Raw genomic sequence first — 26,511 nt, 5'->3', positions numbered from 1 at the left:
CAATTAATTATGCAATTTGATGTATGCAAATGTATGTGGGTAACATTTGTACGGTTGTCTCCCATGAGCAGATTTGCTGGTGCGTCTGGTTTCGATAGACCTCCACACGTTTGGACCAGATGCACTGACGGCAGTCAAGTTGATTGAGCATCAAAACGCCAGTGCCCAGGTGGGGTCGGAGGTGCGACCACAGCTGGTGGAGCGGCTACCTGCACAGATGCCAGGCACACCTGCATCAGGTGGGAACCCCTCTGCCAACCGCCTTGTACTGTCACATAATATCTTCACATTTAAACCACCGTCAAACATGACTTTGCTTGTGCCACTATGAAAAGAGACATGTCAAGACATGCCAGTTCCGTTGATCTGAAATTCAGCAAAAGTTAATAATTTCCTTCATGCCCTTCACTTCAGGAGATGACTCTACGTCAGATCTGACATTGGAAATTAGTTATCCAGTACACCCTGCTGGTAGGCAGAAAGATTCATGATGTTCCATTCATAACCTTTGGAGATATCCTGCTTACAGACAAATAAACATGAAAGTAGAAAGGGAACGTTAGTGATCGTTAGGACGCTGGGACCACCTCATCCACCATTGGACTCTTTTAAAGGAGGACTCATGGAAGCCAGAAAATGATTCTTTCTCATTTATAGACGGTTGAAATGATCGTGGTACATGGTGAATGCGCAAGCATAGACATGATGTGTATAGTTTCTGGAAGGACCGAGTACAAATGTACAATAATCAGTGAACAATAATCTCCAGCCAGCTACAGGGAAATTATTCAGTTAATATGACTTCAGAACGTATAGAAATTATACATATAGTTGGAATCATTTAAAATGAGTGCTGAATTGCAGGTTACCATGGATTTCTGGAGTGACTGGTTGAACAGCACCATATACTGCAGGTGATGCTAGTCTATAACAATAAGATTTTCAATCAGTAGCAATTTACCCATTTTTAGTTTTGGAGGTGAACGGTCAACCTTAAATGTAGCCGGCAGTGGCATTTGTATCGCCTACTGTATGCCTACTATAGAGTAGGTGTGTGGACTTGAGCAATGTTGATAGATTTTAATCTCCTGATCTGACCATTAAAGCGGTAACTTACTGTTCTATATATAACTGCTTTGACCATCACATTTTGCCTTGACCTGACTTGGTCATGAAAAAGTGGCTTGAGACTTGCTTGAGACTTGGACCAAATGACTTGAGACTTGAATGAGGCACTTGGTTCCATGACTGCTATAGAGTACTTAGGTGAGGTAATGGTTCAGAAAGTAAAAATACCATTCATATTCGCCATAGAGAATTTGATAAGTATGTATTCCAAATGGCTATCAGATTGTGTAGCGATGGTGTGTGCTCCTTTAGAGGCCATAAATCAATCAGATTTCAACTTAAGAAACCGTGTTTTCATCCTGGCTAAGTTCCTCCCACAATCGTAAAGTGCACAATCAGTTTCCATTGGTTAGCAACCTGTTCCACTCCACCATGCACCAACACTGTGATACGAGAAAGCACTACAAATAAAATGTAACTAACCTAAAATGTACAGAATTACTATCCGTTTAAAATGCGAAAGTGAGTGGAACGCGATTTGATTGCATAGTCTTCAATGCAGTATGGGCTGCGTGCCGTTAAGTGCACAGTCTTGTACCTTTGCCTTTTTTGCGCTTTTTAAAGAATTTTGCTTTAAATAAAATATAGAAGTATAATATCTTCATTCATGGTTCCTGGCTTAAAACGGTTTAGCTAAAGTTTAGAACTTTCGGAATGGCAAAAATGAATGGGAAAATCTCTTCCCCAACCATTGGGGTGGGCAATGACCTTGGTACTCTATAAGCATTTTAAGTATAGCCTATTGCCAAATTCTGGGAGAAACAATGTGTGTGTTTAAATGAGCCTCTATCAATGCACTTTAGCCTATCAATGCACTTTCGCACAGTATTTGTTCCAAGGCAACTACATTTGTTGCTGTTGTGACACTTGCTCATTATTTTAATCATTTGCCAAGTCTGCATTAGATGTATGAATTGAATAAATTTATGTTTAACAGTGTTTTCAGCTGCTTTTTCCACATATCTTTGCATCCAAAATACACATACAGTACTGTGCAAAAGTTTTAGTCCGGTGTGAAAAAATGCTGTAAAGTAAGAATGCTTTCAAAAATAGAAATGTTAAGAGTTTAATAGTTTATTTTTATGAATTAACAAAATGCAAAGTGAGTGAACAGAAGAAAAATCTATATCAAATCAGTATTTGGTGTGACCACCCTTTGCCTTCAAATCAGCATCAATTCTTCTAGATACACTTGCACAAAGTCCAGGGATTTTGTAGGCATGTAGTGTGATTAACCAATTATACCTAACTGGAGCTAATGATCATCAATTTCATATGTAGGTTGAAACACAATAATTAACTGAGGCAGAAACAGCTGTGTAGGAGGGTTAAAACTGGATGAGGAACAGCCAAACTGCTTCCAAGGCGACGTTGCTGAAGACAGTTTAATGTCAGAGGTCATACACCATGGCAAGACTGAGCACAGCAACAAGACGCAAGGTAGTTATACTGCATCAGCAAGGTCTCCCAGGCAGAAATTTCAAGGCAGACGGGGGTTTCCAGATGTGCTGTCCAAGCTCTGTTGAAGAAGCACAAAGAAATGGGCAACGCTGAGGACCACAGACGCAGTGGTTGGCCAAGGGGTTGTGGCCAAAAAGTCATACAAAACAAGGCCAAGCAAAAACTATCCATGAAAATGCAGTAACTGGGGTGCAGAAAAATGGCAACAGGTTCTCTGGACTGATTCAAAATTGGAAATATTTGGCCGTAGCAAAAGGCAGTTTGTTTGCCGAAGGGCTGGAGAGCAGTACGAGTGTCTGCAGGCAACAGTGAAGCATTGTGGAGGTTCCTTGCAAGTTTGGGGCTGCATATCTGCGAATGGAGTTGGGGATTTGGTCAGAATTAATGGTCTCCTCAGTGCTGAGAAGTACAGGCAGATAATTATCCATAATGCAATACCATCTGGGAGGCATCTGATTGGCCCCGAATTTCTTCTGCTGCAGGACAACGACCCCAAACATACAGCCAATGTCATTAAGAACTATCTTCAGTGTAAAGAAGAATATGGAGTCCTGGAAGTGATGGTATGGCCCTCCCCACCTTTGGTATCAGACAACCCAGTTTTTAAGGTGACAAAAAGTACTGGACCAGAGAGCATTGAACAAAAATCACAGTAAATGACACTTAATATTTGGTATCATATTGCATGCTTGCAATAACTGCATCAAGCCTGCTACCTGTAGACATCACCAAACTGGTATATTCTTCTTTTGTGATGCTTTTCCAGGCTGTAGCCTCTTTTGCTTGTTATTCGTTTCAGGGGGTTTTCCCGTCAATCTCCTCTTCAGGAGGTGAAATGCATGTTAAATTGAGTTGAGGTCTGGTGATTGACTTGGCCAGTATAAAACCATACACTTTTTCTCTTTAAGTCCTTTGTGTTGGCAGTGTGATTTGGGTCATTGTCTTGCTGCATGGAGTTCCTTCCAACTAGTTTGAATGCATTTCTCCGTAAGTTTGGGTAAAAACATGGGGCAAAACTTCTAAGGCCAAACACATCCAGAGACGTCACAGGCGCTCAAATTCCACCCAAAGACTGGTTTATGGGTGGCCACCCATCCACACGACCATATGAAACCACACTCCCAAGAAAATACGGTTACATTGGCATACAAATATCGCATAATCTTAATTAATCTTAAATAACTTGGCTAGCTTGAGCGATATGGCACACAGCTCTGACTTCGCTGGCTTTTTGATTTTGACAAAGATATACAACACAATACAGTTTATGAACTGGGATTTACAGAGGAGGAATTGTGTGTGTATTACTTAAACATCTTCCTGAAACCACAAGGTGGCACACACCAGCCAACAGGATGTATGAATAAAACATAGTGTACAGTGCATCCGGAAAGTATTCACAGCGCTTCACTTTTCCCACATTTTGTTATGTTACAGCCTTATTCCAGAATGGAATAAATTCATTTTTTTCCTCCAAATTCTACACACAACACCCCATAATGACAACATGAAAGAAGTTTTTTTGAAATTTTTGCAAATTTATTAAAAATAAAAAACTAAGAAATCACATGTACATAAGTATTCACAGCCTTTGCCATGAAGCTCAAAATTGAGCTGAGGTGCATCCTGTTTCCACTGATCAACCTTGAGATGTTTCTACAGCTTAATTGGAGTCGACCTGTGGTAAATTCAGTTGATTGGACATGATTTGGAAAGGCACACACCTGTCTATATAAGGTCCCACAGTTGACCGTGCATGTCGGAGCACAAACCAAGCATGAAGTCAAAGGAATTGTCTGTAGACCTCCGAGACAGGATTGTCTCAAGGCACAAATCTGGGGAAGGCTACAGAAACATTTCTGCTGCTTTGAAGGTCCCAATGAGCCACAGTGGCCTCCATCATCCGTAAATGGAAGAAGTTCGGAAACCACCAGGACTCTTCCCAGAGCTGGCCGCCTGTCTAAACTGAGCAATCGGGGGAGAAGGGCCTTAGTCAGGGAGGTGACCAAGAACCCGATGGTCACTCTGTCAGAGCTCCAGCGTTCCTCTGTGGAGAGAGGAGAACCTTCCAGAAGGAGAACCATCTCTGCAACAATCCACCAATCAGGCCTGTATGGTAGAGCGGCCAGACGGAAGCCACTCCTTAGTAAAAAGGCACTTGGCAGCCCGCCTGGAGTTTGCCAAAAGGCACCTGAAGGACTCTTAGACCATGAGAAACAAAATTCTCTGGTCTGATCAGACAAAGATTTTGAAAGAAGAATGAAGGCGTCATGTTTGGAGGAAACCAGGCACCGCTCATCACCTGGCCAATACCATCCCTACAGTGAAGCATGGTGGTGGCAGCATCATGCTGTGGGGATGTTTTTCAGAGGCAGGAACTGGGAGACTAGTCAGGATTGCGGGAAAGTTGAATGCAGCAATGTACAGAGACATCCTGGATGAAAACCTGCTCCAGAGCGCTCTTGACCTCAGACTGGGGCGACGGTTCATCTTTCAGCAGGACAACATACCCCAAGCACACAGCCAAGATATCAAAGGAGTGGCTTCAGGACAACTCTGTGAATGTCCTTGAGTGGCCCAGCCAGAGCCCAGACTTGAATCCGATTGAACATCTCTGGAGAGATCTGAAAACGGCTGTGCACTGTATGTTTCCAACCTCGATATGCTGGATGTTCATGTTATGCTTGATATGCTACATAACAAACCAGTACATAAAAAGATGCAACAATTATTGCACTGATAAAATTAAAGACTGGTTGTAAGGGTAATTTTCTTAATTGATTCTTAATTGACAGTGTATGTCAACATGAAGACAATCATGTGGTTAAAAATAACCTTTTATTTTTAATCCTTATTACTATTAGACCACTTTCTGTATTAAGTGCTTACTCTCTGTCTCTCTCCCAGCAGACAGACAGCCTTTGACCTTAATGTCTCTGCTTGTCCTGGAAGGGGGTACCTAGCACATTCTGGTCTTACAGCAAGGTCAACAAGGGGTATTCAGAAGACAATACTGATAAATGTTAGTGGCCAGCTTCATGTCTATTTGTTTTGGTAAAACCCCCCCCTTCTGGAAAAGTGTGTATACGAGTCTTACTATGTCTGATTCAAATCAGAAAGCCGGTAAGCTTTCTCACTTTCTGATATTTCTTTGCAAATAAATACGAAAGTTAAACTCAAGTGTAGCTATTGTTGTTTTTACTGGGATCCGTTTCATCAGACGATGCTCAAAGTTGATTGCACTATTGCAATGCTTTGTTCACATATCTGAGTCCAGGAACTGTGGCTTGCCTTCTTTTAGTCCAAAATGTGGCCGCTCATCTTGTTACAAAGCCTAAACGCTGGGAGCACATCACTCAAGTGCTTGCATCTCTTCAGTGGTTACCAGTAATTTTTTGAATTAGTTGAAAAATCCTTGTAATTACCACACTATACATGGTGAACATGTACATCTGTGAACTACTACCACATAGCAATGTGGGGTCTCTACTGGGGGTCTGAATTCCCTGAAAAGTTTGTGTCCTGAAAATTTGGGCTATCTGACTCCACAATCACTTTCTCTCTTGCTTTTACTCGTTCTTGAGCTCTTGTCAATGTGGTGTTTTATATGTGATGTCAAACTTTTGCTGTTTTATTGTGAAGCACTGTATTGTAAAAAATTACTGAAGGCAAGTAACCTTCAATATGGCTTGGACAGAAAAATGTTTTTGTCAGTATGACAAATTGTAAGATAATTAATTTTAAGATAATTAATATGTAGGATAATTAATTGTAAGATAATTTATTAATGCCAGTAATATGTGCATCCACTTTAGTTTTGGAGATATTTGGCCCTATAAAAAAAATATATACTCAGTGAGCACTTTATTTGGTATTTATTACTTATTTTTTTGTATTTTACTTATTTATTGTAGCCAATCCACTTAGAGTTATGATGTGCTGTGTGTTCAGAGATGCTATTCTGCATGCCACTGTTGTGAAGTTATTTCCGTTACTGTCACCTTTCTGTCATACTCCTCTGACGTCTCATTAACAAGGTGTTTCTGTCTGCAGAACTGCTGCTCACTGGATTTTATTTATTTATTTTTGTGGCATTCTTTAGAAACTCTAGAGACCACTGTGCATGAAAATCCTAGGAGATCAGCAGTTTCTGAGATACTCAATCCACCGTCAAAGTCACTTATTCTTATGGTTGATGTGAACATAAACTGAAGCTCCTGACCTGTATCTACATGATTTTATGCATTGCACTGCTGCCACACAATTGGCTGATTAGGTAATTGCATGAATAAGTAGGTGTAAAAATGTTCCTAATAAAGTGCTTGTGAGTATGTATGAAGTTTTGTTTAGTTCTATAAACAAAACCCACAGAGTACCAAAGCCAATTATATCTAGAAAAGTTGATTAAGGATGTAACTTCAACATATTTGAAGTAGACGGTCGGGTGAAATTTCTGCCACTGGTTATAAATGTGCCAAAAATGGCCAAATTGAATATTCTATTGGTCATGTCATGTTATTTGTAACGCGTTTATCTTCAGACAGTGGGAAAGTGTTATTAGATGACTCATTTACAAATAACATGACACTAAAAGCGTTATATGACAAAAGGAGATATGACACCCCCCCCCCCCCCCCCCCCCCCAAATTGATCCCTGGTGGGGGAAAGAAAAAGTGCATCTTCAGGTCAAAATATCTCCAAAACAAAAGTTGATGCATGTCTTCTAAGGTGAGAGATGAATTCTGCCTGAAATGACGGCCTGTGGCGTAGTGGTTAAGGTAAATGAGTGGGACACGAAAGGTTGGTGGTTCTAATCCCGGTGTAGCCACCATAAGATACACACAGCCGTTGGGCCCTAGAGCAAGGCCTTTAACCCTGCATTGCTCCAGGGGAGGATTGTCTCCTGCTTAGTCTAATGAACTGTACGTCGCTCTGGATAAGAACGTCTGCCAAATGCCAATAATGTAATGGACAACAGTTTTGACCTCTAAATCACATTTTGTGCCACATCGCGTTTTTCATTGCAACACCCAGCAAACTAATAACTTGGAGTGAGTAATTCTCTCCATTGCGTTTATTGCCATCATTGACCAGTTGATGGACATGTTGGGAACTGCAAGGAACTTTGATTTAGGCTACTTAAATGAGCACTTTTTCACAAACTGGTATTCATATAAAAATGTAATGATCAAGTTAAAAAAATAAAATAAAAAGTTGCTTTCTATGCTTGACATGGAAACCAGGAAAGAAATTAAATACTCAAAAAATATTTATAGAATGGGGTCATTCATTACCATCATTACCTCCAGCAACAGGTAATGATGGTTCACTCTTGGTCTAAATTCATGAAATATTATTGAAATACAGCCAGCAATGCATTTTTGTGTCCCTTCTAATACTTGCATTCCCAAATGACTTCAGCATACAGCACTTTGTGAGAAACCTGTATAGCTCCTGAAATAAGGCTGTTTGAATTTCTTGTGATTTTTCTTAATGTATTCATTGTGGAAGAATGGACAAAAGGAATGTGTGTAGGTGACCTTTAAATCCTTTAATTCTATATAGTGTCAGGGTTCTTTGCTAACAATCTATATTCAGGGGTTGCAGCAGCTCTTAAAAGGGAAGTGTTTCATCCTTTGGAGAACATTACATTACATTACATTATTGGCATTTGGCCAATAGAACCCACCTGAATGCAAACTGGACCAATTTAATATGCACATCTCTTGATTCCTAGAGAATTATGTTTAAGCATTATGTTTCTCAGCAAGTCCTGAGGGTGCTGAAATGAATAAAAAAGCATGTAGGAATGAAAATAGACGGATAGAAATGTCAAGTTAATTGATTTCAGTGCTAATCATAAAAAGCTGGAGATCAGTTACACTTGGAAGATAATTTGTATTGCTATTAGAATACAGAATCCAGCAGGTGGCAACGTGGTTCACTTAGTGATAGATAGAATTTAATCAGAATCCCCTGGTGTGGGTCTTACTGATTTTGATCCAATACATTTTTGTCACTTTTTTTCTAAAAGCACCAAGAAATCCAGTTCAATCTCCTCCTGGGATTGTGGACATTGATGGAGAGAAGTTTGCAGCTCAGTGGTAAGTTGTATTGTTGCATTTGCTACTACTATAATACATATGTAATGTGTTTCTACTCTTAGTGGCCTCTTTATTAGGTGCACCTTTCTAGTATCATTTATTTCCCCCTTTTGCCTCCAGAACAGCCTGAAGTAATCCTTCAGATTTCGACCATAAGTTAACCCTTTCAGGCCCAAGAGTGTCATCTGGCACTCAAGCGTAACTACCATAAAATCCCAAGAGTTACATATGACATTCTGCCTTTTCAACCAAAGTGACTGCCATAGTATTGTTTTGCTCAATTTTCTCAACCAAAGCCGAAACCCCTTGGGATTTGGGTGGAGCCACTTCATATTGGGCTTGGGACTGAACGGGTTAAGTGCCATGTTTGCTGACTTGGCAGAATTGAACAAGAATTGATGACTGGCTACAATTTGAATAACATTTCCTATCACTAATACAAAATCCCTTCTGGGTTTTTTTTTTTCTTTTTTCTTTTTTACAAAGGTAGCGAGCACTAAGTCTGTGGAATTCCCTCAGGACTCTAGCAGCTCTAATCTTTTCAGGACCTCAGGACCTTTTCAGTATGAATAAATAATGACCAATTAACATCAGAAACATTACTTATTTTTCTTATAATAAATTATAATATAATAAATAAATGCGTATTAATGCCAATGTAGTCAATGTAGTTATTTTTTATGATGACCCCATTGATTTTGGTGCGGTGTTGAGTCAAATTAACAATCATTTCTGGCTTCTAAAGTAAGAGCCACTTTGTTGAACTGTTTGCACTTTTAGTTTAATCGATTATAATTCTATATACTTCCTTGTTAAAGTGAGCCGAGACATCAGTTTTGTTTTATGGCTGTGTGTGGAACACCCATTATGATTATATTTAAAGTGGAATGCTCAACCTCCCTAACATTTGTTTTAGTGCTGTGGTTGGTGCAACAGCAGCTCCCACCAGAAATCAGTTTGAACCTAGGCAGATTCCTGGGCTGCATGGGAATTTTTTTCTCTTATTTAACAAACGCCACAGACTGTTTCTCATGATAAATCAAAGCTCCCAGATGAAATCAGCATAAATGATTCTTCACGTATACAGCATTTCCAATCACACATTGTGATTCGCCAAGACGCATTCCATGAGGGGTGTTATATCGTACATCAGTCCGACCTCATCCCAAACCGCATTGTTTATGTTTGGTTCACGTGAATCCGAAAAAAGTCAGTGCGTTTGAGAGGCATGAATGTTGTCAGTTGTTGTCTATCCTGATACTGTTAACTTTTTTCTGATGTGGTTGGTTTGGTGGGGCGGTGCCTTTCCTTATTTTTTAGGGGGGCAACACTATTTGTGAGTAAGCTAGTCAGTCTTTGTGTTACCTCACAATGCGAGACAGTTACAGTAGCTAATAGAATTTGAAAGGAACTTTTTTGTAAATGGAGCCAAATAATTAATCAATCTTTTGTCTCAAATTACCATTACTTGATAGATGCCTTGCCTGTAGAACTGTTGTTGAAAAGCAATATGACACTTGAGGTTGTGCTTATACTGTATATCATATATACTATAGACCATAGACTAACTTAAATTGTGAGGCACCCCTGGAGGGATTTCAGGGCACCCAGTTTTAAAAACGCTGCTCTACAGACTACAGTGTGTGAAAATTCCAATAGGGCAGCTGGGTCATTCCGTGAAAAATCAACTAGAGGTGTGAGAGTTAACCACTCCAATTTTGCTCTCACTTAATGTTGTTTGTATATTCAGGAAAGAAAATCCAAAGCATTAGCCTCATTGGATTTGTCATTCTAGAGATATTGGCTCTTAGAAAAGGGGTGGGGGGGTGGTACCCAGAAAGTCACTCGAAATTGGGGTTTGTGTTGATTTTGGAGCTTCACGTTTTTGCCAGGGGAGCAGGGAAAAAACCTGACTGACAAAACTTCCAAACTTCTAAGACTAGTAGATATTTTGGTTAAGAATAGCTAAATGAGGTCAAATAGATCATTTATTAAAAAATGACTTACTATGCCAAAGTTGTCTGGCCAGTAAGTGTTAGATATTCAACCAAGTAGTTGAGGTAAGGCGGACAGTTTTTGAGGACTATGGGATAATGGGATAATGGTCCTACTTGTGAAATAAAATAAAATAAGTTTAAATACTGCTATCTCTTGCCTTGTTTTGATAGTCTCAGAGAGAACATTAATTCACAATAAAACTTACTTTGATGGCTTCCTACATCAGCGCCACTTGGTGTATGGTATCCAGACTTGAAATACTAGTAAATATCCTGGTTAAGAACAGTCGCATAAAAAAATATTTTATTTAAAAATGATGTTTTCAAAAAGCTATTACTAAATACACAAATGCAAAATATATTTTGATCGTTATTTTATACCAAAGACGTTTTTGATGTTACTTGTATGTAAAAAATAAACAAAAATGATAGTAAAACAAAATCTAAAATTAGGTTCTATTTGAACTGAGCAAAACATGCCAAGGCATTGCAGTATCAACTTTATTTTTTATGTTTTATTTTTTAACATAAGTAGGCCTCATACCTTTTGAAGAACAAAGTTTCATTTTGATTGGAAACTTTCTACTTTAGTCTACTTTCTGCCTTACCATCTACAGGGTTCCCACAGGTCCTTGAAATCCTTGAAAGTTTGTGAATTTGAGGAATAGAAATCAAGGCCTTGAAAGTTTTTGAAAATAGACATGGGTCATTGAAAGTGCTTGAATATATATATTTTAAATAATGGAAATTTAAGTTATGTATATATATATATTATTATTTTTACCTTATTTTGTTAGTACTGTAAATAACATTGGGTTACATTGGGTATGTGTGTAAGCAAGCTAAAAAGCTAGCGGCGCCAAGCAAGCTAAAAAGCTATATCAACCGTCAGCTAGTATCATGCCTGGAAAATGCAGGTTTTGAGGCTTGTGGCTCACAAAAGCCATATATAAAGAATGGCTGCTCAAAGATTCACAGGGCGTCCATATGACATCCCGATGTAGAACCTGCAGTAAATCAATTAAAGTTCACGAGATGGGCGATGACGAGGCACTGCGCAAGCTAAAAGCAGGTTAACATGTAGAAGGGAATAATTATCCATTTGCTAGTTACTAATGTTACTAGTGTCTTTTTTTTATTAAGAAAAACTATTTTGAGGAAGAAAGAAAGTGGCAGGGTTTTGTATTATTTTTATTTTATTTTATTTTATAAAGAATTTGAAACCGTTTCAGTCTTGTGTATAAAATAGTTAGCTTAACAGCTACTGAAACATTTCCTTGATAATAATTACGAGGAGAAAACTGGCTCTTGCTCTGATTTTTGAAGTTGAATAAAGTGGAAAATGTAACATTAGAGAAATACCCCACTTTAATTGGAATAATTTGAATAAACAGTCATTTAATGTATTTATTTTAAGGAGAACCATAGCATGCAATTATCAGTATCAGTTAGCTATATATTCCAATCATATTGAGAGCATAATGGAGCTGATAGTTGATAGACTTTTTTTTATGTGTATTATTATTCACGCTTGCCACACTTTTCTCATACCCAAATGCTTGTGATGAGGTGGAAAATCACCTCAACAACCCCCAATGTGTTGAACCCACCGGGGTGATTCTACAACAGCCATTTTGCACCAGAAAGCTCACCACACATTAGCTGACTACATTGGCTTTAGCCACTTAACTCAGGGGATTTTTAAGTAGCTGGTTAAGTGCCAGGTTGGGAATTTATCTGCGACACTGGGGAACCCCCTACTCTTTGCAAAGAGTGTAATTTAATGACCGCAGTGGCCTCGGTTTAATGTCTCATCCAAAATATGGCGGCATCTACAGCAGCATCACTGCGCTCAGGCATTGGGATTTATTTGACCAGAGGGAAGATCACCACCGACTGGCACACCAACACCACCTCCAGCAGCAACTTATTTTTTCCCAGGAGGTCTCCCATCCATGTACTAACCAAGCCCACACCTGCTTAGCTTCAGCCATTCAGTAGGAGCAGGGTGCATGGTGGTATGGCTGCTGGCCTATTATACCTTTCGAACTCCATAAAGTTTAATTTTGATCTGAAACTTTCCACCTTACCAACTACTTGGTTGAATATGCAACACTTTTTGGTCAAGTCCTGGCCAGACCCAACCTTGGCATTTATTTTTGACATAATGTATTTGACATTATTTTCCTTCTGGCTGTTCTTAACCAAAAGATCTACTATTTAAGTAAACAGAAAATTGTGTTGGACTGCTTTAATGCAGAGAAAATAAGATATGGTGCTCCAAAATCGGCACAAACCCCTATTTCTGCTTGCAATTGACCTCTTATTCCTCTAGAACACCACTGAGGCTAATGTTTTGGATTTTCTTTATTGAATATATAAAGAACATTACCACAAAGTTTGAGCAAAGTTGGAGTGGTCAACTCTGACACCTCTGGTTAATTTCATGGAATGACCCAGTTAGAACCAATGCTCATACCATGGTCAAAATTGCTAAGTTCACACGTTGTCTGTTCTAATATTTGGTAAAGCAACAACTAAACAGGGGTTCTCAACCTTTTGTTACCCGAGGCCCACTTGGGTGTGTGTCAAGATGGTCAGTGCCCACCTTGAATTGGTATTAGTTAGTCTTCAAACTAAATGTCAGTTTGTTTTCAGTAATGTTTTATTAGTTTTGTTCTAGTTTTAGTAATCAAAAATGTAAATAATTTTTGTCTCCGAATTTCACTGGAGTGACCATAGCTCTTGTTACAAATGTTTCATTTCAGAGGACTTCAACACATTGCTCCTTTGGCTCTGCATCACTACCTGCCATTATGAATCCAAACTTCATTTATTCAGAGTCATTTTTTATGACCAAATGCTTTGATACCTCGTCCTTACCTGTTGCAGAAGTCTCATGTTTAGTACTTTCTCTAAAAACTTACCGATCCATTTACTGTAATCCAAATAAAATATGCTTGCTTGCAAATGCAAAAGTGTCTGGGCAGTGAAAGAATTTCAGTTTGGGCTCTGTATTCCAGCGCATTGGATTTGAATTAAAACAATGAATATGAGATTATAGTGCCGACTTTCAGCTTTACCTTCTGGCTATATATATCTGTATGTGGTGATCTGTGTAGGAATTAAATTTTTATACGTCACACCCCCATTTTAGGGGAACAAAAGTAATTGGCTGCTCACCTGTTTTTGGCTACCTAGCTATTTCTGTTGTCTCAACATGTGGCCTAAGTAATAGTAAACTTTATTTATTGAGTGCTTTTCAAAAGTGTTACAAAGTGCTTCATGGCAAAAAAAAAAAAAAAAAAACAATCTTAAAACATTACGGACATCAAACATAATACATCGTGTCACTGGTTAAAAGCAAGTCGATAGAAATAAGTCTAAGTGATTTAAAAGATGACACTGAGTTTTACAGTCTAATGTCCTCAGGTAGGCCATTCCATAGCCTAGGGGCTCTGATGCAAAAGGCTCTGCCTGAGCATCTGAGGCTGTGTTGCTGCTTATAAGGAGTCAAAGGATCAGTGAGGTAGCCTGGAGCCATTTTATTGGTACATAAAGCTGTGTTTTGTCAGCATAGCAATTAAATTACATTTTTTATGATAGTCTCCCCTAGGGGGAGCATGTACAAAGAAAAATGGATTGGACCTAAAATGTATCTCTTAAGGACTCCGGGAAATAAGTGACAATAACAGTAAAGTATGCAGTCTTTGAATGCAAAGCAAGGACTAAATATAAGAACTTTATTTGTGATTGTTAATTTGTTCAATTACTTTTGTTCCCTTTAAATAGGAAGTTCCAACGTGGATCATTTGAATAAGGATGTAGAACCAAAATAACAAAATGTGTGTCGTTGTCTCTGTTTTTAAATTTAACTACATATACTACACATACACTGGCACAAATATAAGCAATAATAGCACGTACAACTATGAAGTAAATAAATTGCACTAATTGCTAAATTAAGTACCTGTTTTTAGTTCACGGAGTTTAACATTGCAAAAGTTGTTGTAAGTATACGTGCCTCTATATCACTTGCACTTAACATTAAGATAAAATATGGCTGATGTGAAGGTACTGTTCAAGATTTCTCATTGTATTGAGACGGTTGATTTTTCTTGTTTTCCATTTTTGATTGTGTTTATGTATGCCCAGTCCCTCTAACAGCAGAGAAGGAGAAGAGTCCTATTATTTTGGTGGAAATTGTACCTATATTAGTGACAAAACTGCCAACACTTGTTCCCCCAGGCTAAACGCGCACTTTGAAGTTCACTGTGACAGCTCTGTCTCCCGGTCAGAAATGTACTCTGAGTACCTGTCCACCTGCAGCAGAATGGCACGTGGCGGGATCCTCACTTCCTCTGGATTCTACAAGTGTTTAAGGTAGGGATGTCCCAATCCAGGTTTTTTTGTTTCCTGATCCTAGCAAGCTATTCCACACAGTGACCACTCTGTGTGGAGAAAATACAATGTGATGTCTGTACATTGCGACTCCACCGACTTGTAAACTCACCGGAGTATGCTGTGGCAAAATTTGAAGAGGATAATCTGTTAGTGTAAAATGTGTCCCATCTCTAGATGAAGGACCAACTATTGCGATCCTCTAAACCATGCGTGTCAAACTCCAGTCCTGGAGGGCCGCACTGTCTGCTGGTTTTTGTGGTTTCCCTTCAATCAGCAGCCAATTTTAAGGCCTTAAGAACTCGGTGTGTGGACTCTTTAGCCAATGAAAGACTTAGGAATGTATCTCTCGTGCTGAAACACACCAAAAACCAGCAGACACTGTGGCCCTCCAGGACTGGAGTTTGACACCCCTGCTCTAAACACAAGTTAAGCGTGAGTGATTCAACCAGGAAAGAGCATATTGCACAGCATGTCACTAGCATGATTACTAATGTGGATGGGCATGGTTAATCGATTAACCAGTTAACCAAAATGGAGACTTGAGCGAAACAGCCAACATCTTAACAGATTGCTTTTTTATTTTATTTTTTTATTATTAAATCATAAAAAATAAAAGCATTATAGCTATGGCTAGTTATTTATTTATGCGTTTATAAATATGTTTTTTAGACTGTTCTACATTTTGATTGGAATTGTGGGTAGCCATAGAATTTCAGCATAGCCAAATAAACACGATTGCGGCACCGTCTGGAAAGACAGCGGAATAAACTATGGTAAGCAACACTTTGAAGAGGATAATCTGTAAAAGCTTTAGTGTAAATATGTTGCATCAACTTAGGTTCAACAACAACAGTCTCCTACAAAAATATTGGAACCGCAAGACCACCCAATTTTTAGGTGAGCCAAAGTATTGGAACAGAGAGTATTGAAGTAAATAAAAGTAACACTTAACACTTAATATTTGGTAGCATATGCCTGGCTTGCAAAAGCTGCATCAAGCCTGTGACCCATTGACATCACCAAACTGTTGCATTCTTCTTTTGTGATGCTTTCCCAGGCTTTTTGTTTTGTTAAATATCTTGGTATGTACTGGTTCATGATCACATCTGTCGTAACAGGTGCTCCAGTACCTGTAGAATCTTTCATATTTTCAAAAAAATAGACCACCCACCATATTTCAAAATGAATCTGACATAACTTTCACCACATGCAGAGAAGACAGAGAAGAAGGGTGAAACTGATGTAGGAATAGATGTCATGCATTTGTAAATATGGCGGGTGGTCTTTATTTTCTTTAAATATTAAAATCTCGACAGCTCCTGGAGCATCAGTTAAGATAGACCTCATTAAGAACACCAGTATGTACCAAGATATTTAAATAACAAAACAAAGCACCCCCCACTCCCAATGAGCTTACGAGAATTTTTTTTCCAAAAACGATAACGTATCCTATGCACTTTTGATGCTTGGCCCCCAGAACCATTGTCAATTATGTGGTGATAGATTTGTCTTGTTGTCTCTGTTGTTCAGGAGCATCTTCCCAAACCACACGGTAAAGCGAATGGAGGATTCAAAGACGAGTGGTCAGGCCCACATCCATGTAGTTGGAGTCAAAAGGAGGGCCATCCCACTCCCCATCCAGCTATACTACCAGCCACAGCCTCCACCCACCCCTGTACCTCGTCAGGAAGCACCGCAAGAACCTCCCCAGGCATCCACTACAGGTACAGAAGGGGCGAGTGCAACACAATATTTTAAACAAATAGGGGTGAGTGAGGCTTCTCTCACCATCCCTTAATGGGTGATGATAGTGGGTGCCCTGTTTATTAAGTTAGTCTGTATTACTGTTTTTGTATTGAGGGCAATGTCTTATTTTTCTCTGCAGAATTCCCCAGAAAATATCTGTGTGAATGCAGATGCTGCTGTACATGCATTTGTGTCTTTTTCCCTGACTCACTTTCACAATGAAGCACCCTTGATTCATAATTCTATATGGGAGAACATTAGAATGTGGTTTGATTAACCAGAATGACCAATCATTCAGTAGATCAGTGCCCTCAAAGTTGAGCCCCCACCATTTTGTCAGCAGGAGCCATGGGCAAAAATAACGAATTCAGGTAACTCACTCAGTCAGGGATGCTGTTTTATTGGTTGTTTACACCCAAGTGACACTTCTCATAAGCACCTGTTTTGTCAGTAACGGCATCATGTACTGCTTAGGAAAATTAGGTTCCTATCAGAATAAGGCGAGCTAAGTCATTTGAACTCGCTGTAATGGTGAACTCAGCAGAAATGTCACATGGCTGAAAACTACCTGGTAAAAAGAATTTGATTACTTGTGGCTGACAAATTATTAGTCTTATGTATAAACATCAGCATATCTCATTGGTCAACTGTGACTTAACCAGAACTGGAGATCTCTTAATGAGCGAAGTAACATTAGCTTGACATTAGATGACCTGAATTGAATGTATTCTTAGCTTATCTTAGCCGTCTTCAGACCTAAAATGCTAAAATGCGTTACCTATTCACAATGTTCTGAACAGCACACCTGAAGACCAACTTGTGCACTCAAATCTCTATTAAATCATTATCTGGTTAATCTTGGCATTATTTAAATAGGACATTGTGTTTACATGCTCAAACAATTTTACTAGGAACACATATAAGCCTGCCCATTTAGCAGTCTCTGGTTAGGAACAGCTTCTCCACCACACTGTCACAGGGGACCACCCTGTGTCGTTGCACGCTGCGATGGATTACGTACGTGTCTCGTACCAGGTTTTTATGAAAAGAGAAGGCATTGGACTTTACACTCACACAAAAACCAAAGCTGATCTGGAAGTCATTTCTTATTTATTAGTCATGACAGTTGCACTGTTTGGAACATTGTGAGCTAACTTGGTGTTTGGAGCACCGTCCATAGCCTACATGACAAAATAGGCCGATTGTTTCTGATCATTTACCTTAATTAAACTGGTTGAACTGACATTTTAAAGATATTGATCATAATGAGGTTGTATTAATATTACTAAATGTATATGTATGAAGTTGATTTCTTTGAGACAGCTTATTATGTGTGTTTTTGCAGGACTTGCATCTCAATGTGTAACAGTGTTCAGTTCTTTTGAAAAAATGTGAAATGCATATGACACAGGTGCTTGAACTCCCCCTAAGTTACATCAGCTGTATAAGTCCTAGCTAACATTTTAAGCGATCACTAATTTGTCATCATATTAATATGGATATACAGTCCCGTCCAAAAGTATTGCAACAGCAAGGTCAATTTGTTTTTGCAATACAATGTGGACGACTGAGTTTTGGTTCAAAGGAATGTACATGAGATGAACGATCCAAATTTCAGCTTTTATTTTTTGGTATTTGTATCTACATTTGTTAAATAACTTGGAACATATCACCTTTTGTATCAGACCGTCCAATTTTTAGGTGAGCAAGAGTATTGGAATATTTGACTGACAGGTGTTTCTGTTGATTGACTCGTTAAACAATAAATAGTTCTGAATGTCGGCTTTTGGCTTTAGCCTTGGTTTTTGCCTGTGAAGACTGCATTTGTGTTAGAAAAGATAAACCAACATGAACGCCAGAGGACCAGAGAGCTGTTTTTGGGAGAAAAGCAAGCCTTTTTGAAGCTCAGAATAGAGGGGAATCGATCAGAGCCATTGCACAAGCATTGAGGATAGCTTGGTCAACAACTTGGGATGTCCTGAAAAAGAAAGAAACCGCTGGTGTACTGAGCAACAGACATCGAACAGGTCGAACAAGGAAAAACAACCACTGTTGATGACAGAAATATTGTGAGAGCTGTGAAGAAAAACTCCAAAATATCTGTCAGTGGCATCACAAACAAGGCAGGGGTGAAGGTATCTCAATCAATCGTTCGAAGAAGACTTAGAGAGCAGCAATATAGAGGCTATACCACAAGATGCGAACCACTCCTCAGTAGAACGAATCGGAAGGCAGGATTACAATTTTCAAAGGTTTACAACCTCAGCCTCAGAAGTTCTGGAACAAAGTTTTATGGATTGATGAGACCAAGATTAACCTCTATCAAACTGATGTGTGGGGAAAGAATGGATCCGCTCATGAGCCAAAACATACAAGCTCATCTGTGAAGCACAGTGGAGGAAGTTTCATGGCTTGGGCTTGCATGGCTGCTTCTGTAGTGGGCTCACTAAACTTTATTGATGATGTGACTCATGATGGTAACTGCAGGATGAATTCAGAAGTCTACAGAAACATTCTGTCTGCCAATTTACTGAACTAATTGGGTGGGACTTCATCATGCAGCAAGACGATGACCTGAAACACTGCTAACACAACAAAGGACTTCATTAGGGAGGAAAAGTCAATCACCAGACCTTAACCCAGTTGAGCATGCATTTCACCTCCTGAAGAGGAGGTTGAAGGGGAAAAACCAATTGAAACAAACGACAACTGAAAGAGGCTGCAGTAAAAGCCTAACCATCCCAAAGGAAGAATGCAGCAGTTTGGTTTGGGTTGCAGGCTTTATTGCACTTAATGCAAGCAAGGGATATACTACCTCATATGAAGTGCTCTTTACTTTCATTTACTTCAATACTCTCTGTTCCAATACTTTTTCTCACCTAAAAATTGAGTGGTGTGATACCAAAGGTGTTCTAAGTAGTTTAACTCATCTAGTTGTAAATATCAAGAAAGAAAAGCTGAAATTCTGAACTCTTGTCTCATGTTAATCTTATTGTCTCATTACATTACATTACATTACATTACATTACATTAATGGCATTTGGCAGATGCTCTTATCCAGAGCGACGTACAGTTGATTAGACTAAGCAGGAGACAATCCTCCCCTGGAGCAATGCAGGGTTACAGTCCTTTACCTTAACCACTACGCTACAGGCCACACCGTCTCAACTCCAAATGTATTCAGTGTATTGCAAAAACAAAGGCATTGGCCTCCTGTTCCCATACTTTTTGAGAGGACTGTTGCTATGTAAATGGATAGTGCTTGCTGGCAAAAGTTGCCAAAAGCTAGCGCTGATCATATACTAACTTTTACGTTTATTATACCTCTGTTTCTTGAGGAAGAAGTCCTCATTTCAACAGAACGGCCGTACTACCTAGAAACACCAACCTCACGGCATGGCTTCCCCAGCATTACCTCATTGATTTCTGCAGGCACGGCAACCTAATTTCAACAAACTTATCAATTTTATGGGTTAAGACAAAAATGTGTAAAGTCTATGACGGACTCCCTGAGAAAGCAACTAAAATGCGCGAAAAAAGAAAATATAAAACGTAGCAAAAGAAATACGAAATGCAATATTTGAAAAGGATTCTTCAGTCATAACAAATTTGGCATGCATCCCTTCCCTTCCTGTGCTATTACCCTCACTCTCCTCAGGTTTATTACTTTCACAGAAAAAAACAAAAACATAATTTCTTAGTTCAAAGTTTTTTCACTGAAACTATATCGGAGGCATTTATTCATTATTTATTTATCCCCACCTAAAGTCTTTGTCATCTTCCTCAAGCCATTACAATGAATTAGTATTGTTTTATTATATGTGCGAATTTACTTTCGATAGCTTTTGGTTGAGCAATGTGCATCAAAGTTACATTCAGTCAGTCACTCACCACACGAAAAACGAGAAAAGCGATAAAATGTACAAAACACGACAAAATGGAAAAAGTAGTTAAAATCCCATCTCTTAATTGTTCATTGTTCCAGTCTGGTCTTCTTTGCCCTCAACTTTTTTGCCAACGAAAGTGAGGTAAACTAATTGCCCATTGTCACTTTCACAACTAAAGGCTGAATAAGCTTCAAAGCCACATACTAACTGTCCCTTTGGTCAATAGCTGTGTTTTCCCAAATAAGAGAGCCATTCAGCATTGTACTTAATTTCCACATCTGCAGCTAACAAAAACTTGATGCTAAATTTATCTGGATTGTTCGTCATATGTTGGGTGAATGGCCATTGCAATTTGTTTGCCCACTGTTCATCCACTGTTATGTCCTATCCCGGCTTGTGAGATATAATGGCATTTTCCACGAAGTTGTCCCAACTTTGTGAAATCATGTTTTTGTGCGTTTCCAATTCAATCTCCGAACCCCCATAAGACTCCTTTCGGTCTCAATTCATCAGCAATTGTAGCGCTTCCTCAGATCCCATCTGCTTGTGTGACTTCGCCATCATGCAGTCCATTTAGAATATATTTGGAGTCTGAAAAACTGAAAATGTGTCAGCCATGATCTAATGTTATAAGCCTATCATTTCTATGGGCTAACTACAACGCCCACAATTATTCATCTGCACCTACAAACTTTTGTCATCTTCATCAAATGATTGCAATCCAGTAACCTAGTTTCATTATACTGTACTGTGTAAAAGTCACATGTAAAAAAATAAATAAATAATAATAATTCTATTGAGCAAAGTTATTACCAAAACAATGAAATCTCAATAAATCTCAACACTGGGTATTTCAAAACTAGAAGCTGTGATCCTGATCCTAAAAATTGTGATAAGGATTTTGTAATCCAATCCTACCTAGAATCTAGATCAAATGTTGGTTTTAGGTACTTCAACATTCTAAGGTGGAGATTAGGGTAGTTTTGATACTGAAAATCATGATACACTTGATCCCTCAGAAAGTTTGGATTCAGGATGGATTCAAGGTTGATGTAGGGACATGTGGGTCACATGGCGCATCTTTCATACATTTTTTTTATCCAGTGATTTCCATTCATCAACAGAAACCCTTCCAGTATCCATTCTAAATAGACAATAAAATATTGTCAAGAAGAACCCACAACACGAATAGTGGTCGTAAGAAAGCCTTAAAAATTGTAAATGCTTTGTAATGTTATTTGAAAATATATTGTGTTTCTATTCTAAAATAGTTGCCTCATGGGTAGGTGCAAAAACAAGAATATCATAGATATTCCTCGGAAGAATGCCAGAATTTGAATGTTTACCATTCATTTCTATGGGGCTTTTTCCCCCTTGAAAACCTTCAATATCTCAGCAATTAATGGGATTTACATTACATTTTAGTCATTTGGTAGACACTTTTAATCCAAAGCGACTAAAAGCACAAACTCAAACTCATCATGTCTTTATGTAGGCTGGGGGTACAGTATGGGTCAGCTTTGAGGAGGCCTGTCAAGGCGCCCGTCTCCTGAATAGTTGGTCACTCTGGTTAATCAAAACATATTCTAGCACTCTCATATAGGTTAACATTTATATATTTAAAAAATAAAAAAATAAATTATTCAAATCTAAAAGGGTGAGGTTATGAAGGGATTGATTTCTGACTATATGGTCCCTGATATATGATGCCACTATATGGCATTGCAGCTGAGACATTGCAAACGTTCTAATAATAGGAAGGTGTTTTTTGGTCCAGTCGACTTCCTGGTTGTCCTGATGCTTTCTGTATCTTTGTATAGGCTTGCCCCAAGGCCCTCCAAGTTTCAGTGGCCAGTTCCAACAGACAACGGTCAGTAGCCTTACAGCCAACCCAGCAGCCTCCCGACTGGCCTTTGCCATCCAAGGGGCCCCCGACACTCTTCAGACTGTTCCCAGGACGCCTCTAACCCAGCAGCAGCTGTCCCAGGCTGCAACAATGACATCGGGAGACATCTCAAAACCTGCGAAGGTCCAGAGCTCCACCTCGGCCCCTGTCCTGAACCATACGCCCATCCACCAGGCTGCGGTCAATGTGGTGACTTCCCAGGCCCGGTTGCAGCATTCCCCCATCCTCACACCTGGGGGGGGGGCAGTCACTGTGTTTCAGCAGGGCCTTCCCCAAACTCACATCCTGGCAGGGTGTGTAGCGAGTGTGGCCCCACCCATTGCGGTCTCTCCCGGCCAGCCGCAACCAGCCCTTCAGCAGCCTATCACAGGGCCCCAGGAGACAGTGGTACTGGCTCCTCCACAGTATGGGGCCCACTCTGCCCCCTCCTCCTCCTCCCTGCAAAACTTCCAAGTGGCTGGAGGCCAGGTGTTCACGATTGCTGGCGTGCACAATTCACAGAGCTCACGTGTCACCTTCCAGAACATTGCCCCCAAGCCTTGTCCACCCCAGACTACCCTGGCAGCTCAATCTGTGCAGCAGGGTGTAGTCATCGTCAGCTCTGCCCCCCAGCAGAGCCAAGCTTTTGCTCCCGCTCTCCATCAGATAGTCCTGGCCAACACCTCTACCATCCCTGCCACCCAAACTGTTAAGCTGGCTGGACAGTCCAGCTTGGCCACCTGTCCTCCAACACCACCCTGCCCTTCATCCAGCGGTCCTATGTCCCAGGTCCTGCCCCCCCCCTGCAACCTACCCCAGACCCCAGGCCCACCCCCCACAGTCAGCCAGATGCTCTCTGTGAAACGCCAGCTGCAGCAGCACCCTGCTGCCCTGCCCCCAGGACAGCCTACCTCCACGGAGTCTAGCTTGATCAAGCAGCTGCTGCTTCCAAAGCGGGGGCCTTCCACTCCTGGAGGGAAGCTCATCCTTCCTGCTCCACAAATCCCCCCCCCTAACCACACGCTCGCCTCAAACCCTCATATGGTCTACCAGGTGGCCAACAGCCCCAGCCCCAGTTTTGGAGTACAAGGCGCACCACAGACCCCACAGGTCCTGGTGGGCCCGCAGAATGTGCAGCTAATGCAGAGCCCCATGCAGTCGCATGGCACAGTGCACACCGTCCCCATCTCCAACCTGCAAATCCTGCCTGGTCCACTCATCTCTTCCACCAGCCCTGCTGCCATGATTCAAGGTACTCCTGGCAGCCAGATGACCTTCACAGTTGTCCCCAACACCGGGTTTGCTGCTGCCGCTGTCAGCCAGGTAGGCGCATCGCAGACCACTGGCACCGAGGGTGTGGCGGCATCAGCACAAATGGCAGTCCCATCCCCCCCCCTGGCCGCCTCCCCAGCCCCCACTCCCCCCTTCAGGGGGGACAAGATAATCTGCCAAAAGGAAGAGGAGGCCAAGGATGCCACGGGACTACACATACATGAGCGCAAGATCCAGGTGATGGAGAACTCCTCCCTTGCAGAGGGAGCCGTCAAAACAAGCAATGGGGACTCAGCAGAGATGGAGGCCCCCAACACCAGGCTGCTAAATGGGAAGTGTGCTGACTCCAGTCTACCTCCTTTCAACTCAGGGAAAAGCCAGGTGGAAGTTGGCCCATGTTTGCAGATCCCGAATGGACCCTTGTCTGAAGCAAATGGGGTGCAAGGGGCTGGGCAGCCAGGAATGGTGGAGTCCAAAGGAGAACCCAGGCGGTTTCTGGTAAATGGGGTATGTGACTTTGAGAGAGGGGATAGTCCTCACCTAAGCAAAAACATTCCAAATCACAAGGCTTCCAAACACTTGGGTAATGGAGAAATCCCTCCCCAGAAACTGCAAAAGAGCCCCGACCCTCCGAAGCAAGACACTGCCAAAGCCAACCAATTGGAGCGAATGTCCAATGGGCCTCTGATGGCCTGTAACTCCATGTCCATTGTCAACATGCAAGTGGAGGTGGCACCCTCCCCCTGTCCGAAGAGCACCAGCAATAGCACCGAGATCTCCAACGGCCCTCTGCGATCGCACCAGCAGCAGTACCAAGCCCCTGTATTCACAACCACCACAGTCCCCCAAACCCCCTGTGCTGCCCCACCTGACACTCTGCCCTCTAATGGCACTGGGAACGAAAGCAGGGCTGTCAAGAGGCTGGCGGAGGATTCAGACAAAACGACCATCTCTGCGATACCCAGCAAAGTTGGGGTGAGGATAGTGACGATCAGTGACCCCAACAATGCAGGAAGCAGCTCTACAATGGTGGCTGTTCCCGCAGGCGCCGACCCCAGCACAGTAGTGAAAGTAGCAATAGAAAACACCGTGCAGCAGAAACGACACCCATCACCATTTGTGCTGCCAGTTGTTACTCAGGTGAGTCCCATTTCTTGATGCCCATTGAAGTGCCACACTTGTGACAGGTTGGCCTTTAGAAATAAATGTAAAATAATCTGTGTACATTGAGGGTTGTTGTTTAGATATATTTAAATCCATCAAACTGGAGTTTGAGGTGGCACTTCTGGCCCAATTCGATGCAGGTGTCTAAAAATAATATTATTTTATTGTCTCATTGGTACGATAGGTAAGATTTTAGTGTTAAAATGAGACCATTGTAAATCCCTTCCTATCATTGAAAAAGGCTCACTGACATGTTGACTCACCCTCTGCTTGTCTTTATAGTTAATTTCAGGTCTCAAAATATACAGTTGACAGCCTGACACTCTACCAAAACATTGTATGATTGTACAATAATTTAAGCTCATTGGTTGAAAATTGGTTCTGACTGCCACAGCCAATGGCGTTTTAATGTCTGCGCGTTTACAGAGAAGGGGGAGGGATAAACAGTGTTGTGGGTTGAAGGTGTTTGTTGCAGCTATTCCTCTCTTGACCATTACCTATTGTACCTTCATATTATAGCTTTTGTCAATGATTGAATGAAGGAGCAGGGCTATAACCAGTATTCCGCTGTAAATCTTACACCCTATACAGACTTGATAACTTGGTCTCACGTCAGTGTGGGGACTCATGTCGTGCTGAACAGAGCTACAATCACGGTTAATAATAGGCTAATAATAATATTAAAGCTTTCTTTATATAGCACCATTATAAAACACAAGTCAGTGTTTTACAACAGAAAAAAATAGAAATCGATAGCACAGGCTTCAAAAAACACAAGCAGCAAAATGTGCAAGAGAAACTTAAAACAATGACAATCTTAAAAGCATAAAACGGGTACAGATAAGATGATAGAAGCATAGTGAAATTGATAATGATATTAACAGATGCAGCGTTATTCAAGAACAACAAAACGTGAAACTATCTTAACCACAGACCTTAAACGCATGGGAACTCTTCCAGGTTTTTGTTCTGAAGAACTTCTTGTTTCTTCTTCAATACTATAACTGTTTCGCTGCTGGTGCTTCGAATCGCGTTTCAGGAAAGAAAGAGTCGTTACTCGAAATTCGAAGGTGTAAGACAAGTTCAGCTCTTTATTCGTGGTTCCAGGTAGTGTGCACGTTCTCCTGAGCTTTCACCAATCTTACACAATCCTTACTGGGAATTACAGAGTTTATATCAGTATCTGAAAGGAAGTGCTTCATCCATGGTGACAAAACACTCCTTTAGATATGATAATGTCTATTGACAGGTTTCCTGGTTAGGCCAAATGGTTGTGCAGACAAATGGTTGTTGGCACCTAGACCTCGAATCAACGCCAGGAAAGGAAATGTAAATAGAGTGGGGGAAAACAGGGTGATTGTGGGGATATGCATTTGAATAGGAGCAGAACTTGCGTGTCAACTTTTTAGCTCAGTTACATCTTGAAAACACCGAAATCTAACAATTTCCCCCTCTGATCATAT

General features: G+C 40.7%; 1 protein-coding gene across 1 annotated transcript in view; it reads left to right on the top strand.

The window, feature by feature from the left end:
• arid2 (AT-rich interactive domain 2) overlaps positions 1–26,511 on the top strand; it is a 110,267-nt gene that overhangs the window by 45,174 nt on the left and 38,582 nt on the right. Inside the window, exons 11-15 of the mRNA XM_061251051.1 lie at positions 72–239; positions 8,624–8,693; positions 14,939–15,073; positions 16,625–16,818; positions 22,548–25,024. Coding sequence (XP_061107035.1) covers positions 72–239; positions 8,624–8,693; positions 14,939–15,073; positions 16,625–16,818; positions 22,548–25,024 — 3,044 coding nt within the window. The remainder of the gene's footprint in view (positions 1–71; positions 240–8,623; positions 8,694–14,938; positions 15,074–16,624; positions 16,819–22,547; positions 25,025–26,511) is intronic.

This window comes from Conger conger, chromosome 8, assembly GCF_963514075.1.
Source record: "Conger conger chromosome 8, fConCon1.1, whole genome shotgun sequence".
Lineage (NCBI taxonomy): Eukaryota > Metazoa > Chordata > Actinopteri > Anguilliformes > Congridae > Conger > Conger conger.
The sequence above is the reverse complement of the archived record's forward strand: the minus strand, read 5'-3'. Positions and strand labels throughout refer to the sequence as shown.